The sequence below is a fragment of the Poecilia reticulata genome, chromosome 5 (genome assembly GCF_904066995.2).
Source record: "Poecilia reticulata chromosome 5, P_reticulata-male-v2, whole genome shotgun sequence".
NCBI classification, from domain to species: Eukaryota; Metazoa; Chordata; class Actinopteri; order Cyprinodontiformes; family Poeciliidae; genus Poecilia; species Poecilia reticulata.
The window spans coordinates 15,110,313-15,137,269 of NC_088834.1; the positions used below are offsets into that span (position 1 = coordinate 15,110,313).

Here is a 26,957-nt window from a genome sequence, read left to right on the forward strand (position 1 = left end):
TCAGAAATGAAGCAGCTATAATGCTGAAGGGTAAAGAAGTTTTTAAGCCAAAAAATCTTTTAGCAATTTATCACCGTCTGTCTTAAAACCTGCAGAAACGTTTCTCTCATATAAAACTTACTGCGTGTGAAGCTATTTTGTTTCGTCAGACCGTAGCAAGTCCATTTAAAAGGCCATTTTCATTTTGGAGTTGTGACTTCTTTCTCTCCTGTCCATTTCCGTGCAGGACTCCCAGTCAGTTCAGTCAGCTTCTTCACAAGGATTTTTAATCCATGATTGAAATATTTTACACCAGGGCACTTTGATCTTCAAGAGGGAGCCTTTCTGCCTCCTGGCCAGTAACAAGACTATACAAGTTCATGCTGTGTATGCTTACATATGCTTGTTTAAACAGATGAATAGCAAATACAGATATCTGGAAACTGTATGTAAGGATGTACCAAACTTGAGGGGACCTACACGTTTCTTCCTGTCATCTTGATTTTCTTTTTTTTAAGTTTATTTCCCATGATGTCACACAGAAAAACATTGTGTATGAAATATGACCTTAAAACACATTCTTTGATGGCTCTCAGTTTAATTATTGTGAGTTTAGACACTTACAAAGCACATTAAATTGTCTACAAAAATTAATAAAAAATAAATATAATAAGTCACAGACTGTTCCTAACACTATGCAATGATTAATACATGAATAATCCTAATGAATTAATAGTAATTAAAAATAATAGTGGATAAAAGGCTTCAGAACATTTATACCACAGCAGGTATGGAAAACCACAAAAACTAAAATTAAATCATGTATAAATCTATTAATCTCTTCATATTAAATAAATAAAAAGTATAACGTTTATTTAAATATTTATGTCAGCTTGAGTCATGCAGAGCTGAGCTGATCATTTCCATAACAACGATCAGAAGCAAGTTGTTGTGCCAGAAGTCCAGTGAGCTCACTGATGAGGTCATTGATGACATTATGTACATCACAGTAGATCAAAGAAGTTCTGATGCTTGATGCTGGAATCTCTAAGCATCAGTCAGGATCCAGACATTTCTTGGAGTTTCAGATTTGTGTAGAGCAACAATGTTCAGTTTTGCGACGGCGCTTGTTCCCCTGATATTCCCGGTTGGTTGGGGCATCGGATATGCCGTGACGACTGGGATGAAGAAAGTGTGCGATCGTTTCTTTCCAGGTAAGGATTGCAAAGAAGAAAACGATCAGGATGAAGAGGAAGATCTATTTTGGAAAGGATTTCCATCCAGTTCTAGAAAACAAACCGACCCGGTTGGGGAGGTTTGTTCTGAAAAGGTGTTGGATGTTGGGACCTTGGACTCCATCTCGTCCTCTGAACGAGACAGTACAGAGGATGATGGTACTGTCTCTGGACAAACCGACCCGGCTGGGGAGGTTTGTTCGGAGACGATGGTACACCGTGAGGGTGAGAATACAGTCGCAGAAAAATCTAACCCGGCTGGGGAAGATTGGTCTGCGGCTGATCTCGCAGCCAAAGCTGTAGCTGAAGTGACAGCCAAAGCTTTGGTTTCGCTGGTCCCATCGGTTTCCTTACAGAAGAGTCCTCTGGAGGGCACATTCACAGGTGCCTTTGAAATACAAAGTTCCCCGGACGAGGAACTTTGTATTTCAGAAGACAACAGAGTGTCTGATTTGTCCAGAAAACCACCTCTAAATGTAAATATCTCTGTTGCTGTCGAGGTTTCCTGTTCCCCTAATGTTTATTCAGTAGCTAGTGTTGGCTCGGATCTGCCAGATGTAGGAAGGATATCTGCAGGACCAGGACAAGTGGAGGAGAACTTCTTCAAGTTCTCCAATGAGCTCCAGAACAGCTGGGTGAACGCTGCTTTCCAGAGCATCCTAAGCCTGAGCGTCACCAAGCGGTGTCTCGCTAAGGAAAGGGTTTTTCTGGAGGCATCGTCCATCCCCTGCTGTGGGAGTCTCATCCTCTCAGCTGTCTGTCAGTCCGGCAAGCATTTTTGTCAGAAAGACCTTTCCCCAGTTCTGATGGAGCTGAGGGAGAAGAAGCTGCCATCAGGCATGGGAAAGGACTACGACATCAAAAGTTTGCTGGAGTCTGTGCTGGTCTGGCTGGATTCGTTTGGCGGCGACACAGATAGAGAGTTGTACGACAACGACTCTTGCTCTAACTGTGGAGCCACTTCCCTCAGGCTCCTGAACAACGGCGCCCTGATTGCCCTTCCACCAGTATTATTTTCAACCAGTATATCTATACTGCTTGAATACTGGTTGGATTTGGCGTGCAAACGCCGTTGTTCAGGCTGCGGGTCACCCTGGCAGAAAAAACACTGCCTGACCGATAACAAGGTCCTGGTGTTTTTTCTGCATAGGTTGACCAGGAAGCACCAAACAAAAGCCACTCAGACCATCGATGTCCCTGCAGAATGTGGGACGGAGACGTACCACCTGTCCTCCGTCATCTGTGGGGATCCAAAGCTAACAGACTTCTACTGTTATGTAATGAAAGGAGAACGAACCGTGAAGACAGACAACGAGCATGTCTTCACTGCAGACAGCGACTGCAGTGAAGACATGTCCAACAACGGTTTCATTTACATTTACGAGAAGAATTGATCAGACACCAGAGGATAAAAGGTAAAAAGATTTGACAGGTTTCTCTCCGGGCACTCCGGCTTCTTGCCACAGTCTGAAATCTCCACTGAAATGATCCAGTAGGCAGAGGTGGACCCCTGGAGGCGGGTCCGGCGGGCGGCACTGATGCAGGGGGGAAAGCCCCCCCCCAGCAGGAGACTGAGCCCAAAAGGCCCAGTTTCCTGCTGGGGGGAGCACGGGGGTTAGCACAGGGAAGCGGAGGCAGGACAGAGCACAGGGAGGCGGAGGAGCAGCGGGAGGCGATCGCTCTCTCTCTCTCTCTCTCTCTCTCTCTCTCTATATATATATATATATATATATATATATATATATATATATGTTTGTATGTGTGTGTGTGTTTGTGTGTGGGGGTGCACGTGCCCCCCCACACACAAACACACAAAAATGTGGTGAAATTGTATTAATTTCACCACATTTTTGGATCTTTATCATTATCATGAAGCACATGAGCAATGATGACCATGTTACATCACTGTGCTTATCTGCAATAATATTACAGAGAACTGAAAAGAATATGACAAAACTTATGCAATGTAAATAGGTCACCAAAAAATTATCAATATACAAAGGAAAAACAAAATCCAAACACTCCAGGATTTTCAGAGTTACAATGATGTAACACAAACTTTTTAAATTTGCAAATGCTTTGTTCATTTAATAGAAAAAAAAAGAGATTGCCTCCCAAACCTTCACTCCAGTTTTGTTGAGCATTGTTTGGTATATAGATTAAATTATCTTAAGTCCATCACTGGTGAATATTCAGACATTTTGCTTGAAGGGATAAAAAGCTCCTGTGTGAAAGCTGGAAAGCCCAAATTACCAGCCAACAAGCTGTAGCAGAGACATAGTAGATTGTTGTGCACTCAGGAGGAGGGGCAACGATCCTCAGGTCCCCCCTGCTGAGACTTTTAAATTCTGAGCTGAGCAGAAGTATCTCTGGAGAGGAATGAATGATTGAAAGCCCTGAAACTGATTAAGGCATCGCATACTGCGACAACTCTATAGGTGCAAGTAAAAAAACAAACAAAAAATTTATTTCTTGTGATTTATGTCTCCTGACATATAGTGTAATTACAGTTCATTACACTGACTTGTTCTGATGAACATCAGCAAAGTTTCTCATGTGCCAGGTGAATAACAATAGTCAGATATAGTTCTATCCCACAAAAATACCCAGATGTGAAAATTGCCTGTTTATAAAAGCACTGTATAGCACAGTGGTCCCCAACCCCAGGTCCGCGGACCGGTACCGGTCCGTGGACCAATTGGTACCGGGCCGCGCAAGAAATAATTAAATATTTCCTTTTTATGTATTATTTGAGTCTGGAGAATCTTTTATTTTGAAAATCCTTTAACCGGATTCTCTCGGTTACTTGCGCGCCAACATTGAGCCCACATTTACAGCAAAATGAGTAAGAAACAGATCAGATGTCTTTGGAAAGTTTCTTTGCAAAGGGGAAAAGGCCCAGAGAAGAGACAGGAGAATGGATTTATCCCGGACCGGTAGGTGAGTCCCACATTACAAGCCGCTCTGTAACATGCGGTGACCGGCTGTTAATGAGGCAATGAAGCTTCAAGCTGCTTCGCCATGTAGAGACCAAGCAGGCTGTGGATATAAGCAACACTTCGGGTGTCATTGTCTCTCATCACTCCCAGATGGGACCGTCTCGTTGCAGAGAAACAAGCTCAGGGCTCCCGTTAGTCATTATCGTAAGTTAAAATTTTCACGAAAGTATAATGTTCGTTTTTGTGGCGCATCTGTATCTTATTTTGAAGGGATATGTAAACGTTACCATAGCGACCAGAGTCAGAGAGCGTTTGGGCTGCGGTCGAGAGGAGATGAGTGGAGCTTGTGAGTATTAAGTCTGGTTTAGACGGAAAGATTTAAGGATTGTCGGCCGATTCTCCAAACCTCTGTGACCACAGAGCTGATAAAAGAACAACAGGTTCGATCGGTTCGTGTGTCCAAGGCAGGAGCAACACACCACACGAACCGATTCTAGTCACGAACATCCCGATTCCAGAAGAAAATCCACAAAACTCCCAACATAGCATACGGGAATTTAGAATGACCAAACCCGGATGACGATGTAGAAGCAGTAGTAATAGTTTGTGGAGTTATTTTAAGAGACAAAAGACGTAACAAAAAGAAAAGGCGGTGGACAAAAGACAACGGGAGCAGCCGCTCTATTTGCTGCACTGTGATTTGGAGGTAACTGTGTTTTTTCATGGTTAACATTTTTAACTGAATAAACATAATAATGACCTTTACATATAATAATAAACATTTCCACATATCATCTCTGATATCCACCGGACTCTCAGTTGCGCTATATGTCAGCAGTTTGGGATTCCCCTCTGTTCTTACGTCACCGCGCTTTCAGATTGGCTGGCGGTTCAGCCAATCAGAAAGCCCCCTATCCCCCCTTCACCGGCCCGCGGTAATAAAAAGGTTGGGGACCACTGGTATAGTAGATCAGACAAAATACTGTTCACTCTACAGGAGGAAAGCATCCCTGAACTTTCAGCCAGCCCTATAGAAAACTGTTTAGGACAAGGTCTGCTAATTTCTTGCGCAGGCCTAGTCAAAGTCTGGAATTACATATAATTGAGGGTCTGTGGGAGGACTTCAAATTACATGTTCAAACATGCTCTCAATGCAATCTGACTGACTTTGAGATGTTATGCAAAAAAAAAAAGTTGGCCAAATGTTTCTGTCTCTGGATAAATAAAGTTGCTAGAGGCACACCCCAAAAATATTTAAAGTCGCAAAGCAGGCATTTTCAAAAATTTACAACACGTCACTTACACCTGAATGATAATAATAAAAAAATGTATAATCAATCAAAATCCTTTGAAGTTTGTTTTTGCATCATGACAAAATGTGAAAAAGCTAAGTGTTAGGAATACTTCTGCAAGGCTCTGTCTCTCCCCTCAGACTCAGCGCATACTTACACATTATTACTTAAATCTAACATCATCTCCATTATCTGTGTGAATGGAGACAATGCCTAGGGTAAAACTGTGTGTTACTGTAATTACTAGTCATTCATCAGGTGTGAAAACACTCCTGTCAAAGTCATGTAATCACACTTCTCACATGACAAACTCACGTTTCTGTTTAGGGACACTGCTGCAGCACCATCTTGTGGATCATGCAAAACACGTTAGGTAACCATTTAGGTAAGCCCATAACAGCAGTTCCCACAGCAAGGCAACCCAAAGACCCACACCAGTCCTCCCCAAAAGATCATTTCTCTCTCAGCAGGATGGCAGACACTCCTTGCAAACTGGGCCATTTCCTGGGAAAGAAAGCCTCACAGGCTGCTGAGGAGCGCGGCAAGTGGGAGACCAAAAAAGAGTTCATCTTGAGTGTGGCTGGTGCTATTATTGGACTTGGTAATGTGTGGAGATTTCCATATCTTTGCTACAAAAATGGTGGGGGTGAGTATTTTCACTAGTCTTCTTGGTTAGTGGGACTTAGCTGGATAGTCATGCAAAAAATAACTTTAAAAAGTTGCTCACAAACAAATTTACAGGATTTGACAGGTAAGTCATAATAGACTTACCTGTCAACATACTTTTAACACACTTTTCACTTGACAGGTAAGTCATAAAATACTTACCTCTCAAGGAAGTCATTGCGTTATCTCCTAGCCAAACTCCTAACTTTTTAACTTTTACTGAATGAAAACTGCAAACTTGTATTAAGTTTCAGACCATTCAAACATTTAAGACACATGATATACTCAGTAGGCTTAATCATTTAACAGGAAAATTGTATAAAGTCATCTTCACAAAACTAGAATGAGTTCTGATAAGCTTGTATCAGATTAAATGAATCCTTTTGAAAAGCAAGAATTTCACATACTTTTCACTAAGCTAGCTTGTTTTCATAGCTGTAAGCAAAATATCATCATAATTCACGTAAATAAAGTATTTGAAACATTAGCTTTTGTGTAATTATGTAAAATTTATTTCATTTTGTGAATCAAGTTGATAACATAATTAAATTGTCAATAATATTTTGGTGACACTTTATTTGAAGGGGTGTGCAGACTGGCATGAGAATGTCATAAACATGATATAACACCCATCATGAATATGAAGGAGTCTTCATAAATGTTTATAATTGTTGTCATGCAGTGTCATATGGCAAATAATTACATCTTTAATGCAAAGGTGCACTAAAAGTTTCATTAAAAGGGTCAACTTTGCATTATTCAGTAAATAATGAAACTTTTAATACAACATTCCTTTAAAACTTGCATGAAAACTCAATTAAGAATGTCATCAATGTTTGATGAAAGAATTTGACTTGCATGGAATATAGGAATTTGGGCATTTAAATCAGACTATTACTGATCCCTTTTTTACTCACACAGGATATAAGCAAATATGAGTGGATTTTAAGTTGGTTTCAGTCCTGAATATGATGGAATGTGGTTTTATGTGAGGCCATGACCTCTAAACCAGAGTCAGCGTGTGTAGTACCGTATTTTCCGCACTATAAGGCGCACCTAAAAACCTTTAATTTCCTCAAAAACCTACAGTGCGCCTTATAATCGGGCGCCTTATATATGGACCAATATTGAGCCACAACATGTCTAGCAACTACGGTAAGCAGCCGCCGATTTCATTTTGCCCGTAGAAGAAGAAGTGCACTGTGCATGCTGGGATAGTTGTCAGAACGCTGGTTGGTTAATAAAGAAGTTTGACTGACCTACGGACCTGATAATCAGGTCGTCTACAGATCATTTAGCACCACGTTCTCCACGAACATGCTGTGCGCGAACGGAGAAGGGTGACCATCGTCCGGCCACGCCCCGGCCCAGTCGCGGAAGGCTCTCCTCGCCGACCGAGGAAGGGGTGGGAGGCGGGGAAGAGAGACAGAGGGGCGGCAGCAGCGTGTCGGTTGGTCTGTGTTCCAGAAAGCAGTTGGGCACAATATCGCAACACCAACACCATGAGTGAAACAATGACTGGGACAGCCTACTATTTTAAGTACTCGTGGACCATTTCTTTATTATTACACATCCACATTTGTACGGGACGGGTAGCAAACCTAACTGTAACGTCTATTCTATGCGCCTTATAAATGAAAAAAGTTTTAAAATAGGCCATTCATTGAAGGTGTGCCTTACAATCCGGTGCATCTTTTAGTGCGGAAAATACGGTATTTCAATCAGTACAAAGGCAAGTTTCTTTTGGAAGATGAAAACACTCATTTCCTTTTAATTTTGTTTGAATAAATTTAAAGCTCATCAAACAATTACCTACCTCTCCTGTAAGTATTGCAACTGACATGCTACATATCTGCATAGGTAAACCCGACATCTGTCATAAAGTTAACAGTTCATGAGGTAATAAATTAGTTTTAACATCAGCATAATTGTCTGTTTGTAGAGTACATTATTTGTAATGTAAATAATTAACTTGGGAAATGCCTTATCAGACTGAATTGGCTTTCTCTTTTTAAAAAAATGCCCTGAGAGATATTTGTTGTAATTTGGCGCAATATAAAGAAGTTGAATTAAATTGTGGTGAGGCTGAAAGTCACTCTTGATGTTTTCATTCTGCAAACTGGACAAAACAGTATGCATTCAAAGACTGTGACCAAAACAGGATTGCATTTTCAACAGGTCTCCGCTTCCAGAGAGACAGACTTTTCTGTTGGTCTAATTGGGAAATTCTGACTCTTTGCTGCTCCGAACATCCAAGGTTAGCTGCTTATATCAATGTGTTGCATACTTCCCCTGGCAATGGGATCTCAGGGTTCTGCAGAGAACATGCAGAGCAATAATAATATCCAAAGTTGAAACTCGAGATTGTGAAAAAAATAAATGTTGGTAATCTTAGTGAAATTTGGGAGTTTTTATTAAAGCTCAAAGCAGCTTGTTTGAGTGTTTATATGTTTAAAAGTTATTGGAATTCATTATCTATCCCTCCTAAGTTATTTGAAATTCTTAAGATCGGCCTGCGTTATGCAGCATTAACTGCAAACTGTCGATCAAACACGACACTCTGTGTATAAACATGTTATTTTTCAAAATATTCTCCCATCTGCTTAAACACCCACTCCATACAAATGTAATTACAACCTTTGATGCCTTATTGAATGGCATGAAGATAATCATTTCGATCAGCTTGTGCAGTGTCACGTAACCACATTTCCAGAGTCAGAACATTAATATAATAAGTCTTCTTGGGTGCACTCCAAAGTTCTCAGTGTTGCTGACTAAGGTGAGGTCACTGTGTTGGCCAACTCATGTGTGAAAATGATATCTCATGCCGACTGAAGAACCATTCACCGTTTAATCCTGATGAATCCCGACATTGTGCTCTTGGAATTCACTCATCCAATCAGGAACAAAACAGTATCGATGGAAAATTCCCTAATAACACTGTGCCTACATGCTTGTGCAGTAACCACATTGGTGTAATGAAATTGATTGATTTCTGGATATAGTGACACTTCCTAAATTTTCAGGTAGTCAAGCAGTGGCGCTGGACTCACCACTGACATCAATTGAACTCCAGGAAGCTCAAATACACAACACTAGATTAGAACAGTACAAAACTGGGACCAAAGTAATGTGGATGTCTAGGAATTTGCTGTTTTCCATGCACTCCACCACCTCGTCTTGAAAGGTAAAAGGTGTGTACGCTGTTCTCCTGGTCCTCCTGCAGTTCACTATGACCTCCTTAGTCTTACTGGTCTTGAGCACCAGGTTGTTCAATGAACACTACTCATCATTTGTCATCAGACCCACTGCAGTGGTATCATCTGAAAAAGAATGTCCAATAAAACGGCTGCAGGTCCAGATGCATTTCCAGCAGAGAATTCTGGAATATTCTGGATCTAGCATGGCATACTATCAGAAAAGATCAATTCTGCCAACATTCTCAAAAATGACGTCTTGGAAACTGTTTTATAAACTGGCTAAAAATATTTGTCAAGTTTTTTGCCTTCTTCAAACCACCTCGGCTACTGCCCAAACTTGAAAAAGGCTTGCTCCCATCAAAGAAACGCAGGAGCCACTCATCTCAGCGACATCTTTTATTTTTGTCTTTGGATTCTTCCAACTGACAGTGCAAAATTACCATGACTTTACATGAAGTAGTCAAGATAGTTACAGAAGTCACAGAGCAGGTTGAAAACCTACAAACAGATGAAACAGTCAATTACAGATCACAATGAACTAATTAACTAGTTTTCCAGGAAATGTTAATTTACTTTTAAGTTATCAGTGAATAAACAAACAAATAAACTACATTCCAAATACATAAACCCATTTCATCAACAAGGCTGATTAGGTCTTCTGAATGCAGATTAAATGATATAATGTCCAGTTCCTACCAGTGGTGTCTCTGTGGAAGCTTGAAGCTGAGGCTCTTTGTCTGAAGAGATCATTAAGAGCACAGCTGTGCCAAGTTACTATAGGCTTCTGAAGGTCTGAGTGAGAGAGATGGGTGCGCTTGATTCTCTCTGATGCATGTGCCAGTTTGGTGGAGATAGCAAATGCACCCACAAATGCACCATTTGCTGTTTTAACTTGACAATATTATATAGCTTCCCGACAGCATATATTAGGACAAATAATCAAACATCTTTAAGCTTTTGTCTTCAGAGGGGCAACAGGAAGGGATGCCCACTCACCTCCTCACAATTGTGCATTACATTTGTGCATTACTTCATCTGTTAGATGAAATAACCTGAGATAAACCAAGACTCTATTGGACATGAAGCACAAATTGATTTGGACCCCAAAATAGAGTTTTTACTTGCTAATTATCAGAAAATAATCTGTGGAGACAGAGTTATAACTTATTGATTTGGTCCCGCCGTTAAGAGTGCTTTGTTTCAGTGTTGAGTTGAAAGAGTTTCAAATGGTTGTTTATTTATTTATGGCGTTTGTCCATTCACTTGTCTGTACAGAGTATTTACCTTTCACAAAACAACACATTAGTGTCAAAGCCAGTGGTGGAGGTCTAAATACCGAAGCAACGATTGTTTTTTACATTATCTCCTCAGTTTTCACCTGTCTGCATTAGGATCTTAAGTATCTTTCTATTTGATTTACAATCTCTTCGTGTTTGTTATTTATAACCTATTGGATTCATACGGATGATTTTTTATTCATTTTTATATTTTTACTACAACTTAAAGAATGTCCACCCAGAGCTGACCAAATTAATTAATTAAAATTAAAAATATGTGACCCCTGAGGTCTAGACCAGAAGGGGGAGCTTCTGGTCTAGACCCCTGAGGTCTAGACCAGAAGACTTTGTGTTTACAGAGTCAGCCCGTTTGACTCACTTCAAAATTAGATCTGCAGGTCAGACAGTGGAACCCAGCCTGAGGTAAAGAATTTAAACACACAAAGTCAAAGTATATCGCAGCTTTATCTCCACGTACCATAGAAAGAAAATGTATATATTCTTTTTAAAGCTAAAGATGTTATCTGAAAGCAATTACTTCCTCCCGGAATAAACTTTGCAGGCCTCCTCCCGGTGGGACGTGCCCGGAACACCTTCAGATAATTATAACTATGTGGGACACAATTTTACTGTTAAACTGCATCAAAAAATGTCAAGGCTAAGGCTGCACAATATATTGCTACTTGACTATAACTGTGTAATTAATATGCAGACTACAAATAATAACTCCATACAGTGTTATAAAACTTAGCTAATTATTTAACTGTCATACATTCAAGAATGCTGAGTTGAGATATAAAAGATTGATTTTCTACTCCTCTGAAAACACCCTGAAATGTTGAAGATCAATGACTAAATTTTGAAATTTCCCCCTAAAAACAAAAGCTACATATACATGCTGTTGAAAATGGGTTATTTTTATATAACACAGAGACAGCTATAAATTAGTAAACAACTGACATGAGTTCTGTATTAAAACATTGTTTCAACTGAGACTATTATAAGTTTTGAAAAATGAGTTAGACTGACATTCAGAAAACTTGACATTGTCTCTGTTCAGCAAGAGCAAAGTTTATGTAAGTTGTGCTCTTGATCAGCGCTTAGTTTTGTCTGCAGACACACCACAGGCCGCTGCGTTCTTTTCAAAACTTAAGTACAGTTATTGATGGTATAATTCAAAGGTCTGTCCGGTAAGAGTCTTACACAGTGTCATGTCACTTGCAGGCGCATTCTTCGTCCCTTACTTCCTCTTCCTCATCACCTGCGGCGTTCCTCTGTTTGTCCTGGAAACATCACTGGGCCAGTACACCAGTCAGGGAGGAATCATGTGCTGGAGAAAGATCTGCCCCTTGTTTGAAGGTGAGTAACCTGCCAGATCAAGTAGAAAATTAAGACTAGAAATCTAATAAGAATGATTTGTTATATCCAGGTATGGGATATGCCAGCCAGATTATCATTTTCTATGGAAACATCAGCTATGTTGTGATCTTAGCGTGGGCATTCCTCTACCTCTTCTCCTCATTCTCCGGAAATCTGCCGTGGGCCAGCTGCAATAACACATGGAATACAGGTACATCATTTTAATTAAGCAAAAAACTACCCCCATGTTCCTCCTTAAAAGTAAGTGACTTTATTACTTCACGGTTATCTACAAAACAATTTTATTTCATTGCATAAAAGGATAACGACCTTTTTACAGGAAGTTTTAACTAAACAGAATCCACATCTCATGTTGCAAAATTGGTAATGATAAGCCTGCATGTTTAACAAAGATCTGATATATTTCAGATCGTTGTGTGGAAATAAACAACTATAATACCACTGCTAACTGGACCTCATCCGTGAATGCGTCATCGTCATCTGTTATAGAGTTTTGGCAGTAAGTGTTTATAAATATGGGACTAATATTAATTTTTAAGTTGAAATTAGTCACAGATCAACAGTGACTTGAAGGCGATGGACAGCAACAACCTCCATCTTTCACTGGACGACCGTTGAGAGCTCCCTGTGATCCTGAACAGGACAAGGAGGGTTTGATGGATGGATGGATGGATGGATGGATGGATGGATGGATGGATGGATGGATGGATGGATGGATGGATGGATGGATGGATGGATGGATGGATGGATGGATGGATGGATGGATGGATGGATGGATGGATGGATGGGTGGGTGGGTGGGTGGGTGGGTGGGTGGGTGGATGGATGGATGGATGGACGGATGGATGGAAGGAAGGAAGGAAGTCTCCACAGGAACATTTATGAACTTTGCAGTGCTGCACATTTCCATTTGATGGTTATCTCCCTAGAAGTAATTGATTATTTGTTATAAATACATTGGTGATTAGTCTTAATTTTGACATAAAACTTCATTTAGTTTTAATCACAGATTTTCAATAGAATTTAGTATCATTTCAGTCACTCTTTTGACGTCTGTACTGATTTCAGTTTAGTCAAATTTATTCAGCTAAATCTTACAATAAATAATAAGTCATTGAGGAAACCTTTTTGGAAAGCCTCTTGGGAAAATAACTTTTTTACAGATTAGTGAAAAAGTTATTGTTAAATCTTCAATGTCAGTTTTCAAGGGCTGGTGTTCTGCATATGTGTCGCTGCTCCAGCTTTAATAAACATGATCCAAATGAAACAACTAAGAATGGACTTATTTAAAGTAAAACAGAAACAAGGCGGATATAATTAAAACGAGAGTAACAAATCCAAACACAGATTACCAATGAACAAAACTACAGATCCAGATCCTGACCACTGTGAAGTAAAATATGAAGCTAATTGGTTGCAAATAATTTTTAAAGATGTTTACTCAAAGAAATGTTTTCATGCATGGGATTCATTTCTTAGTCTGTGCAATGTCACCTTTTCTTTTCAGTCAGCTTCACATGAGTGACATTTTTCACCTGATTGTTGGGGCAAAAGAAAAACTGATCTACAGTCAGTTCAAATTATTCACATTGTCCCCTTGCTGTTGGATGCCAACTTTATTTATAAAGCCACACATGCCATGTGTGGCTTTTTCTTCCACTTTACTGTTTTGTACTCGTTTGTGTGGGTCTTTCACATTACATTCCTATGAAACAAATTTGAGTTTGTGTTTTTTGCACAACACAGTACAATGAAAGACTTTGTAGCTTATTTTACCAGGTCATGATCAGCAGCAGTATGTGCATCACATTGGACCATTAAAAGATCATGGACCAAGACTAACCTCAGTTTAAATAAATAAACATGTCTAGCTAGATAGAAGTAACACAAAACTATGATTAAATATAACTAACACAAATAATCTGGTTATAACAACAACAGATGTTATTTACTTCTAAGTTGCTAACTTAGAAGTAAGTATAACGAAACCCTTTGCTCCATATGAAAACACCATGAAACTAAACTTAACAATTTAGTTCCGCATCATATTGCAAGATAAAGACAGCTTTCACATTTATCACTTTCATCTCTTTCTGACATCAAATTATCTGACTTGAGCATTTTTGCAAAAGTTAACTTGATGTAGCGTAGATCAACAACAGTCTCAATCCTGCTGATTTGGGGTTATTATGCATGTTTAATTACATTACTACCGTCCCCCTGCAGAGAGAAGCAGCAAAGCTGTCTGGCTTAGAATCCATTAATATTTTCTTTCGGACCCTTTAGACAAATAAACAAGAGTCTTCACTTGCTCTTGTTGCAGCTGTAAGAGTGATTTTCATTTTAGGTGTCACTAATTAGGACTGCTGCATTTAAAAAACACCAAAAACTGACATAATCAACAAGCATATTTGAAAACTATCAAGCTAAGATATAAAACATTTTTGTAGTTGTAGTCAAAGAAATGGAAACAAATTGTCCATCATTGCAACTTGCCTCTAATCGGAACTAGACACCCAATAATCTGATTCAGATAATTCAGATATAAGAGCTAAAATAAAATGAGTAAAAAAAAAAAAAGTAAATGTAACCTATTTAAAAAGATCGCCTTTCAAATGTTTCCCTTAAAGTCTGGCTCATGAAGAAGTTTTTATTGTTCGATCTTGTACATTTCCGTTGCAAAGTAATGTTTCCAGATTATGTTGAGTTTGAGCCTGCATACATCTGTAAATATTTGTTTATCAATATTGACCTCACATACTTCTTGCAGGCGACGTGTGTTAAACATTTCCACGGGCATAGAGGCAATCGGAAACATTCGCTGGGACCTTTCATTGTGCCTTTTTCTGTCCTGGGTCATCTGCTACTTCTGCGTATGGAAGGGAGTGAGATCCACAGGGAAGGTACGACTTAAATAAACGAATGTGCATCATGTGTGACGCAGGCTTTAATCTGAATGGACACCTTTCATTCAGACAGAAGATAATGGAATGATATTTTAAGTGTTATCACTTCTCACAATTAATCTGAAGGATGAATACTTCCTTTTGAAGGCGCTAACCAGTACCTGCTAACAACAGATTACCGAAAACAAAAAATCTAAAATAAACAAACCTATGGACCAAAGAGGTTCTTGGACAACTGAATTCCTCCCCCCATTTTGTATTTATGCATGGGCATTTCATCTTTTACATTAACAGTTGTTTTCTCTTGGATAAGTATTTTTACAAATCATGAAAAAACATGGTAATGACGTGGAAAGATTTAGTTCACCGTGTACCCATTAATTGTAATTATTTAGAATGTGAAAGTGTTTGGAGCTCAAATTGAAGTTAAAGGTAGCTTGGCACATTATCAACCAGAATGCAACACACAGAGCAGAGCTATTGGAGTGTATTTCACAAAGAAAATGTGGAAAAATTAACAATTTCCTTCAAGGAGGCACTGGTATGTGTTGATCTATCACATAAAATTTCTGTCTCTTATCAAAGGAGGTACTCAAGTTTAGAAGAACATTTCTGAAGTATTTTAATTATTCAAAGGCACAGCTGCCAAGTTTACTTCATAAAATTAAAAGGTTGTAAATATTTGGAGCAGCTACAGATCAAATCTGTAGTCACTGAAGAATGATGCAGACCAGGTTTAACCAACATTTGTTTAAACATGGCTCTAACACAAAAACAAATAGGTAGGTAGATGATAGATTAGATATGGATCTAATTCATTCTCAACAAACAAGCAAATAGCATCCAAATTAGGCTCATTTGACCAAAGTAACACAATATTTGTGGCTTTTCACAATACAATTGAGACTTCACGTCTATCCTCTGTGTTTTTATCTTATCTTTTTACTAACAAACAAAGCTTCTTATGCATCAATAACAAAACAATGTGAACTTATTGAAAATGTAATGCTGTCTGCCACCTTCTGTTGGAATGTATAAGTTTGAAATCCACTGGTTATTTTTTTTTCCAGCCTCGATCGTCGGCACAGACATCTCAGGCTGTATTCATGTAACCTCGGCTCAAAACACCAAACAGCCAAACTTGCACCGCACACTAGTTTGCTGCAGTAGTGGAAGACAGATTTAGCAGACGTCCACGGCAGCGCTAGAATTTAACTTCATGCCATCTCATTACATAATTTGTACCTCATGGACTGAATTGTGATGGTGGAAATTTCCTTCAAATAAAACTTTGGTCTTGTGAACTTGTGCAGGAAGGGAGCAAAGACAGCACTTGTGCTTCTGGATGTTTTCCCCGTAGGTTATAAGTAAAACCATAAGCTATTACTCTCACATGTCTGCGATTCAACGGATTAGCAAATCCTAAAGAATGTTGTTGAAAGTACACAAAGTGGAAATGATGACCGGCATCTCAATTAGATGAATTTGTTTGTGACACAAAAGTTGCCTATAGTGGCTTGACTCAGACCCAACAGTGTTTTTCCTCAATGCCTGTGGATCAAATTACATTAGTCGACATTTGAACTCCTAGAGATCATTGGCGCCTCTGAGGTAACCTGAGGCTAATTCTTCTGTCACACATGAATAGATAAGTTTTGTAATGCTCAAAGAGGGGGTGTGTAAATATAAAATAAAAACAGTGGGAGTTTTGTAACTAATCCAACATTTGACATCTGCCGATATGTTGGATAATGTCTTGTCTCATCAGTTTAAAAACTGTATGAATTTCCAAGCTGCCAAACATGTGTGAAATTTCTAAATTTGGTGGTCGCGTCTGATTGCATTCACTTATTACAGATGCTTTTAGGGCTTTTTTTTGTTTGTTTTTTATACAGGCTACATACTTCACTGCCACATTCCCTTTTGTTTTATTGGTGGTGCTGTTCTTCAGAGGAATTACACTTCCTGGAGCTTTCCACGGTATCAAATACTACCTATACCCTGATCCTTCACGACTCGCCGACTCACAGGTACAAATATATCCACAGTTTAGAAAATAACCAGAAATTTTGCAGTCATGGTTCTTTATTTTAGTTTTTATTGTTTGACTATTTTAACTGAATTTCTGTATGAAGCCAAGATTGACACTAAACATCCACATGTCAAAATATGTCAGGAAAAACACAAAGGCTGTGGCTGTGTCCTAAATTTTGACATGGCTGTACATCTAATACTTTTTCAATGAGTAAAAATGGTACATTATTAAAAATCTTTTATTTTTGACTTCTTTAGGTCTGGATGGATGCTGGAACACAAATATTTTATTCCTATGCCATTTGCTTGGGGTACATGACCACATTTGGAAGCTACAACAAATACAACAACAACTGTTACAGGTGAGGAAATGATGGACGTATTATTTTACATAAGTAAACAACTTTTATTTCAAAATAAAAGTTTGACGTTATTTTCATTCGATTCTCTATAAAAACGATCAAAGTTCCATCCATCTTTTCTTCCGCTTATCCGGGGTCGGGTCGTGGGGGCAGCAGCTTCAGAAGGGAGGCCCAGACTTCCCTCTCCCCAGCCACTTCTTCCAGCTCCTCTGGGGGAACCCCAAGGTGTTCCCAGGCCAGCCGAGAGACATAGTCCCTCCAGCGTGTCCTGGGTTTTCCCCGAGGCTTCTTCCCGGTGGGACGTGCCCGGAACACCTCATCAGGGAGGCGTTCAGGAAGCATCCTTACCAGATGCCCAAGCCTCAACTGGCTCCTCTCGACGTGGAGGAGCAGCGGCTCTACTCTGAGTCCCTCCCGGATGACCGAGCTTCTCACCCTATCTCTAAGGGAGAGCCCAGCCACCCTGCGGAGGAAACCCATTTCGGCCGCTTGTATCCGTGATCTCGTTCTTTCGGTCATGACCCAAAGCTCATGACCATAGATGAGGGTGGGAACGTAGATCGACTGGTTAATCGAGAGTTTCTCTTTTTGACTCAGCTCTCTCTTCACCACGACGGACCGGTACAGCGCCCGCTTTACGGCAGATGCTGCCCCAATCCGCCTGTCAATCTCCCGCTCCCTTCTTCCCTCATTCGTGAACAAGATTCCCAGATACTTAAACTCCTCCACTTGAGGCAGGACGACCCCCCCTGACCAGGAGAAATGCCCTCTACCCTTTTCTGGCTCAAGACCATGGCCTCAGATTTGGAGGCACTGAGCCTCATCCCTGCCGCGAACCGTTGCAGCGAGAGCTGCAGATCACGATCTGATGAAGCCAACAGGACCACATCATCCGCAAAAAGCAGAGATGCGATCCTAAGGCCACCAAAACGGATCCCCTCAACACCTCGGTTGCGCCTAGAAATTCTGTCCTTGACAGTAATGAACAGAATTGGTGACAAAGGGCAGCCTTGGCAGAGTCCAACTTTCACCAGAAACGAGCCCGACTTACTGCCAGCAATGCGGACCAGACTCTGACAACAGTCATACAGGGACCTGACAGCCCATATCAAAGGGCCCGGTACCCCATACTCCCAGAGAACCCGATAAGCCGCCTCGGCAATGGAGGTAAGGAACATGGTCCACTCAGACTCGATGTCCCCCACCTCCCCCGGAACGTGTTCGAAGTTCACTTATTGCTGTAATTAATTCAAATGGTATGTAAAATGATTAAACTGAGAACCAATAGCAGCCACACTGGCACCAAAGTCACAGTAATAACTGGGCAGCAAATAGGGGTGTATGCTCTGAACACACATTAGTTAGTTTTTAGCTAGCTTCTACACCAGCTAACTAAAAATAGCAGGTTGATAAATTTAACGAGACAAAAAGAGTTTTACTTAGTATTCTCTGCACTATTATATGTCATCCCAATTGTTTACTTTTTTGAAGATGTCTGTACAGCAAATAATTATATTTCATCTGATTTGCAGAGACTCCTTCTATCTTTGCTTGCTGAACAGTGGGACCAGCATAGTGTCTGGATTTGCAATTTTCTCCGTTCTGGGCTACATGTCAACAAAGCAGGGAGTTGACGTTTCTGCAGTTGCTGAATCAGGTACAGAAGCTCCAGGCCAGCATGAATGTCTGGAAACTGCCTCTTCTTTTCTCCAGGAATTGCTTTCCTTTTAAATGACACTGTGATTGATAAAAGAGCCGCTAGATGTTTATAAGTTATTTGTTACTACATTTAATTTAGTACATTGCAGATGTGACCATGGCTTTGGACAGCAGTCTACCAATAGTGTCCTGTATGAGTGATGTGTTGTTTATTAGCAGCAACCATCTCATATGACTAAAGTTCTGGCAACTTGAATGACTTCCTTTGTGTATTTTCTGTAGGTCCTGGACTCGTCTTCATTGTCTATCCTCAAGCAGTAACTCTTCTGCCGTGGCCTCAGGTCTGGTCTGTGTGCTTCTTCTTCATGATCATCTTATTGGGAATTGATGGACAGGTCAGAATAATTATTTCTTTTATAACAACTTTAAGCTTTGGTCTAAGTTTTGCTCTTGCACTGTCTGTATTAAGCTCCCATTATATTGCTTCATTGCAGTTTGCAGGGCTTGAAAGCAACATGACGTCTTTAACGGATCTTTACCCTTCCTACCTCCGAAAGGGATACCGCAGGGAGCTTCTTCTGTTGCTGATCTGTACTGTTAGCTCTTTGTTTGGCTTGTTTTTGGTCACAGAGGTGAGTTGTTGGACATCGTTATAAAGATGAGCAATAAATCCACAATAATTATGGCCGTAAGGCTTAGTTCACATAAGCTTTGTTCCATCCGATGCGATGGATTTGATCGACTCTCAGGACATCATGAAAAGAAAAGTTGAAGCTCGAGCGTCATTGGACCTTCACAGAGGACAATGATCCAACGCTTCAGTTAAAAATACATCCTAGATACTACAGAGAATTATTTTGCCTGACTTCAACTTTACCAAAAAGTTAATGTCAGGGAAGTTAGATGCAGAAAAATACTGACTTTAGGCTCAGACTTCTTAAAAACTGTCATAACACTAAAAGGATTCTCTCCCGTGTGGAAAAAATGCTCGCCATAAAAATGTTGAATAGTTTTAAAACTGTTAGAAAAAAAACAGCATTTTATGTTTAACTTGGTGAAACCACATTTAACACTAAAACCATTATTCTTTTTTTAAAATTTGTTTATTGCAAATAACTGCTTTACTTTGTTTTAGTTGCAGCTGTAGCTGTTAAAACTTGTTTCACAAACTGGTAAAAAACAAACAAACAAACAAAAAAGCACTAAACCACAATTGTTGTTTGTTTTAATTTTAGGCTGGTGCATACATTCTGCAGATCTTTGATCATTACGTTTGCAGCGGCCCAACTCTCCTTCTAATGGCAATCTTCCAGTCAGTGATCATCGGATGGATTTATGGTAAGGCAGGTTTTAGTTTAATTAAGTTGCAGTAACATTTAGATTCTCAAAATTCCTTGTAAAAGACAACATGCAATTTTTAAAGACAATTTAACTTTAATGATCTCTGTCCCATTTGGTTGAGCCTTAACCACTTTGTCAAATGTGTTTCGACTTGTTTTAATCTCGATGCAGGGTAGGCATTGGCAGTGGGGCCTGTCACGTGGTCCTAAGGGACACATCGTGGATCCTGTTACTCTAACATCTGCTTTCCTTCTTTTTTGTTGAGACTCTGTTTCCAACCTGCTCTAAACACAATTTTAGTTAACTCTCCGATGACATGCAGAACAACAATTTAGTCTGTTGTGCTTTAGCTCTCTTTGCATACAGCTAAATCTCTAGTAAATCTCATTAAATTAGTTTTCCTTAACACATACATTTGTGACTGAAACTTTATATAACCAAATGTGTCTTTAACCTTCTCAGCAGATGTGGACTATTGGCACATTTTATGCAAGTTAATTCCCAACTTTAGACATGGCTGAATGTCACTCTCTCTTTAAACATCCATCCATCCATTTTCTTTGCGCCCTTGTCCCTTAGTGGGGTTGGGGTTGGGAGGGTTGCTGGAGCCTATCTCCAGCTGCCGTTCCGGGCAAGGGGCAGGGTCACTTTGGACAGGTTGCCAGTCTGTCGCAGGGCAACACAGAGACACACAAGACAAACAACCATGCACACACACAATTTAGACAACCCAATTAACCTGACAGTCATGTTTTTGGACTGTGGGAGGAAACCGGAGTACCCGGAGAGAGCCCACGCATGCACAGGGGGAACATGCAAACTCCATGCAGAAAGACCGGGGATTGAACCCAGAACCTTCTTGCTGCAAGGCAACAGCTCTACCAACTGCGCCACTGTGCAGCCCCTCTTTTAAACACTGCTTTCCAAATGTAATCATAACTCTTGAGATTTTCTACAGTTTGTCCGTTTGCTAATTTCAAAATGATATACTGAGATTTTATGTGACGAACACCTAAGTATGCTATGTTTGTTAGGTGGAAGAAGAAGAACACATGGGTGTCTGATTTTTATTTTGAGGTATTTCTCTACCAGCCTTGCTCATCTAGACTGACGCAGGTTAATCAGGTTACCCAACTTTCTCTGCTAATGCAGAGTTGTATCTTTGCAGAAGAAAACCAAGTTTGTCATTCTCTGCTGTTTCAACTTTGACAAAAAAATTTTCTGAAACTTAAGCCGATCAAAGTTTATGAGAAATGGGTGGAGATAATTACAGAGCAGTCCAAGGAGAAAACCTGTTCGCAGCTGTATGATTGAGACTGGGCAGAATTTCACCTTCCAGCAAGACAGTGAAACTTAATGTACAACCAGAAGTACAAAGGACTGACTTATTTCAGAGTATATCTATTTATTAGAGTGGCCCAGTGTCTATGTGAAAGCATAGACATAAAACCCAACTCAGAAACAGTGACAAGACTTTAAATGTCGCTGAAACTATTCATTCAATCTGACTGAGCTTTAATTAAGTTTTGGACAAGAATGGGCAAAGATTTCTGTCTGTAGATGTGGAAAGCTGACACGCCTCAAATGGCTTGTGGCTATAATTCCAATCAAAAGTCCTTCTTAACAGTGTCTCAGTTGGGTTTCATGCAAATTCACGTGTTTCATGATTTTCTTTGCACAGAAAACTGAAGCCACTTTGCGGTTCCACAACATTTTAGCTTGTCACAAAGATTGCTTGAAAAATACAATAAAGTTTGTGGTTATAAGAAGACAAAACGTCAAAAGGCTTAATTGGTTTGCATACTTTTACAAAGCACTGATTAGGCTATATGACTGGACTGCATTAAAGTTACATTATTATGATTTAAATTGAAATAATGAATTAAACCTGTGTGTTTTGTAAAGTATCTTGAATTGTTATGTAAAATGAGCAAACTAAGATAAAAAGCATTAGAGCTGTTAAAAATGAGCTTGTTGTCATGTAAGGAATTAACAATTTTATCTAGTTTACAAAGATTAACTTAATGAAACACAAAACTGCACACTGAGCTGCGAATGAATGATCACCAAAAAGTTTCTGATAAACTATGCATTTATAATTAACTAACACTAATACTTTAAGTTAGTATGGACTTGAGTTTCTCTCCTGTAACTGCATTCACATCGTTGAGTGCTATCATCATCACTATAGGGTAGTATTTAAGAAGGTGCATTCACTGACATCAAAAAGTTCAGATTTTTCAGTTTTTGTTTGGCTAATAAGCAGGCAAGCTGAAAATTGTCTAATTTCAGTCACCAGACGAATTCTTAGTGTCTCTTTGGGTTCAAACTATTTGCTTTATGGTTTCAAAATGAAAGTGGGAAACGACAAAGTGGCGTTTGGGTGGGTATACAGCGGATGACACAAAAGATCAAAGGTGTAAGCCAAAAAAACATTCGGTCTGAGTTCCTTCATGTCTGCCTCACCACATCACACAATGACATGCACTTGCTTGGCTTGAATAGGTTAAGTGAGTGATTTATAGATGAGCATCTACAAGCTATTTTTTATTTTTGTAGATGAGCTTTCGTCAGATGGTGCGCAGCCTTTGCGCACTTTTTTTCTTTTAGTAAAATGACGTATCTTTGTTGTCCTAGGTGCTGGACGCTTCAGTGGCAACATCGAAGACATGATTGGTTACAAACCTCTGCCGCTGTTCAAGTACTGCTGGCTCTACATCACCCCTCTTGTTTGCAGTGTAAGAGGCCAAATAGTTAAACTTTCACTTTGATTCAAACAGTTTATTTTTAATTTTCTCTTCCTGTCAAGGCAACCCTTGTATTTTTGCTCCTGAGATACACGCCAATGAAGTTCAACAACACCTACGTGTATCCCTGGTGGACTTACTGGATTGGCTGGTTTCTGGCCATGTCATCGCTGTCCATGATCCCAGTTACCATGGTCTTCAAACTGGCCAAAGAAAAAGGCTCTCTCTGGCAGGTCAGTAGATGATAAGGCATTCAAAAGATTTCAACATTGTTGAAGTCTGTTATTTAGTGTATGTCTGGAAGTACTGGGGAGAATTTATCACGTTATTTATATTTTCCTCAGCGACTTAAGAAAACCTCCAAGCCTGCAGATGACCTTCCAGGAATGGCAAGCATCGACGCATTGATGCATGCTCAGAACAAGGAACAAAATGACTCTGTGCTATGAAATGTAACTGTTTTATATTTTCCTTAAGTACAGCACATTAGCTCATACAATAGAAACAGCTTCTGTATTCTTAGTATATGATTTGCTGCTCTTGTCATATTTTCTTCACGTTTCTGAGACATTTTCTTCTTATATGAGAGGGTGTGTAGAAATCTCCCAACAACAACGTACTCGTTCCCAGAAAACCAGACCTGGAATAAGAGTGTGATAAATACATAGAGACCCCAATACGCAACGCCCACAACCTAACTATATCTGCTTGCTGTCTTGCTCAGGAATTTTGGATAAATGAGGCTTAATTACATTAACATGTACATCAGGAGGAGAGAAGGAACTGCAAAAATTCATCAAAAATATGGCAGTATAGCACCTTCCTGCAGAGCAGTGAGGGTGTGTTCACCATGTGTTTGTATTGCAGAATGCAACTTTTGTAAAACAATAGAAAAATAGGTTTTGTCTCATTTGTTCGCATTAAATTCTCATTTTCCAGGGTGTAAAATTTGAATGTTGAGTTTACAGACTGTAGGAATTATAAATTAGAGTACACCAACAACTAGGTCTGTTTTTTTTTTTTTAATAATACAAAACCTAAACACACATTTGTAAGAAAAATTATTTTCTTAGTTGAGAGAGAGTTTCCAAATCCTGCCTTTGCCAAACAGCTTTTGGAGGAGGCAGTGTGATTGTTTTTCATATTTTTATTTCTGCTTTTCAGCCAACAAATATATATTTTTTTATTTCAAATGTGTGATTTAAAAAGAAACAAACAAGCTACAAATGGGATACAATTTAGAAAAATTATTACAACAATGAAATAACTGACCAAACACACATTTTCTTAATTTTGAGGTTAGTTTGTCTTGCGGAGGTTGTTTAGTTAAAATATGTGGTGTTTGTTATTATTTTAGAAATCTTTCATTTTAAAATCAGTTAATTTGTATCTAGTATTAAATAATTAAAGTAAAACTTATTTAAATAAATAATGAAATGAAATTAAGACACTTTTGATATGTGGAACCTCACACCACTTTGTCAAGGGAAACGTTTTTGCCACATAGAAATTCCCCTTTGATGTCTCTGAACTGTAAAGAGGGAAATATGTAAGAATAAAAAGGACCAAAAAAGCTCAAACAAACTCCACATTTTTGAATGTTAAACCAACAGTATAATTGAGACACTGCAACCTAAGCAAAGACTGTCAACTAGAGGCGGCACTGATACCAACTATTTGCATTGCATTCCACATTCACAGCAGGAGCTAAACAGCAAACGATGTTTGTTTGGCACTAAATCTTTCTGCTTTCACAAGAAGACAAAAACTCAGTTTCAGTTTAAACTTGACAGTTCTTTGCATTGGGGGGCTGACCTGTGTGGAAATTCTTCAATATTGCTTTACCGCTCAACACAGGTTTCTGTTTTGGTGGGTAACCTCTGTACAGACCATCAGTGTGGGATTGTTCATGAGACGTGACAGCAGTTTATCTCTATTTTCTATTTTATTTTTGCCCGCTACAGCAGCAGATTGTTATACCCTAGTCAAGCTTTTACATATTTGCTTTGTGTTTTGGTTGCATACTGCATAATGTATATGCAGCTTTAAGTAAATACCTCTCCATCCTTGTCTTTATGGGACTGATAATTTAGCCGACGTGATGTAAACTGCAGCTGTAAGCCATGATGTCACTGATGTTTGGACTTGTTGAATATTTTAGAGGCATGAGGGCCATAACATTGAGAGTCCATACATACCAGACACACTCCGCTTTTGCAGTAATGACCCAATAATAATGTTGCATAAATACTTAAGGGTGATGGGCGGCAACAAAAAACGTGGCAAACCTATTTCTGATTAATTTAGGTAACGCACAGGGCAATGAACTTAAAGCACAAGATGTCTGAACTTTCATAAAGTGTAGAAAAAAAACAAATTTTATGTGACCTCATAAAAAGGTTTTTGATTTTTACAGTATGAGCTTCTCTACGATGTCATTTGCTTACAGTAATGATTCATCAGAATGATGCAGTTTGGTTTTGGGCAGCAATCCGCTACCATATATGTTGCACATACAATTTTATGCTAAGGTATGCAAACATTATTTCTACAGTCATGAAGACATACTACCCTCAGAATGTGGAATGCTTGAAGTAGATGCTACAATGAGGCAGACTGACCTATTTTCTGACGAATTTAGCTAAAAATTATTTGACTACCTGGACTCAGATGTATAGGGCATTGAACTTATGATGTAATATGGGTTTGGACAGCAGTCTACCAAAAGCATGTTGAACATATGACAGCATGAGGTCACATATATGCAGACACCCTTTATGCACTGGTGAAGTAACCCTCGCCTTAACATGCTAAGCGCTGACCCCCAATTTCAAGTTTTATTTGTATAGCACAGTAAAGCAACGAAGCAACCTGCATTTCTTCTGTTTCCACTCTGCAATAATTACGCACTCGTTAGCCAATGAGAGCCTTTAAGGGGCCTTTGTTGAATGTTATATAATGTTTGATGTTGCAAAAAGAGTCGGTATGTGGATCTTTGCATAGTATGTGCCTTACTGACAATCAGGCATTGTAGCATCTTCACAAGTGTATTGGAAGAAATGTTTTGGAGATGTCTAGCAGTGACACAAACCCATACTGATGTTTACCAACCCAAAGAAAAGCCAAATAACAGTGATGACACAGCACACATTAGTACTCAGTGCAAATGCATATAGCTTTACAGTGACTTTATCTCTTAATGCACAGGAAAGGCATTAAAGCTGTTTCATATTGTTGTAGTATCACTAGTATTTACGTTACAATGCTGAAATGTGTAAAGAAAAACATTCAAAGTCAAAGCTAATTAGGTTTTTCAGGAAAACACAATTCTGAACTTAAGATTTGGGAAGAAAATATATTTTTAATGACTTTGCGGTGCTAAATTTGTGTATTACATTTGAGTAGAGCCATATCAGGCATTTTATTCTGATTGTGGCCAGACCAAATGGTTATGATGTGATTTTTATCCATTGGCAGGCAAGACAGTATGCTATAAGGACATTTTTGACCACTGCTAATTTGATGTGACTACTTATAAGGGCTTTTATCTGACTTTTTTTTATTTTATTTTTTTACATGAGATATATTTTATGCACTATATGAACCAAGTAAACATGTTTTATGACTTTTGAAAAGCTACAAAGTAACCTTTACAGAGCTTTAAATCTTTTTTTGGTACAAAGTATTTTTTTACTTTAATAAAGCCTTTTCTCTGTGAGTATGGCTGTAAAGTTGTACAATAAAATACTTTCTGGGGTAAGATACAGTAACTTTGTTCATTGTTATTGTGTCTTTGTAGAGTGAGTGACAGTTCAGTTTTTTAAAAAAGGAAAAGAATCAAAATAGATTTTAAAAAGCACTCGTTTATGAAACAAAAATAAAGGCTTATAACAGGCACACAGTGCAGATAGTCAGTCATGCATATCTGAAGCACATATGCA

The 26,957-nt window shown here is 39.2% G+C and overlaps 1 protein-coding gene across 7 annotated transcripts; it reads left to right on the plus strand.

The window, feature by feature from the left end:
• Positions 1-1,056: 1,056 nt before the first annotated feature.
• Positions 1,057-26,782, plus strand: slc6a11a (solute carrier family 6 member 11a). Of its 7 annotated transcripts, none has more exons than XM_081607101.1 (16): positions 1,057-1,193; positions 5,773-5,830; positions 5,913-6,091; positions 11,813-11,947; positions 12,018-12,158; positions 12,377-12,467; positions 14,738-14,870; positions 16,769-16,903; positions 17,166-17,269; positions 18,802-18,926; positions 19,211-19,323; positions 19,423-19,560; positions 20,164-20,266; positions 22,907-23,007; positions 23,079-23,249; positions 23,361-26,782. In XM_081607101.1, exons 3-16 carry the CDS (start codon positions 5,917-5,919, stop codon positions 23,463-23,465), a joined length of 1,770 nt encoding a protein of 589 aa, XP_081463227.1. In that variant the 5' UTR covers positions 1,057-1,193; positions 5,773-5,830; positions 5,913-5,916; the 3' UTR covers positions 23,466-26,782. The 7 variants fall into 7 exon arrangements, with proteins under 7 accessions (XP_081463227.1, XP_081463230.1, XP_008407034.2 ...); XM_081607104.1 differs by having other exon boundaries at positions 5,916-6,091; XM_008408811.3 differs by lacking the exon at positions 1,057-1,193 and adding an exon at positions 4,076-4,499.
• Positions 26,783-26,957: the final 175 nt, after the last annotated feature.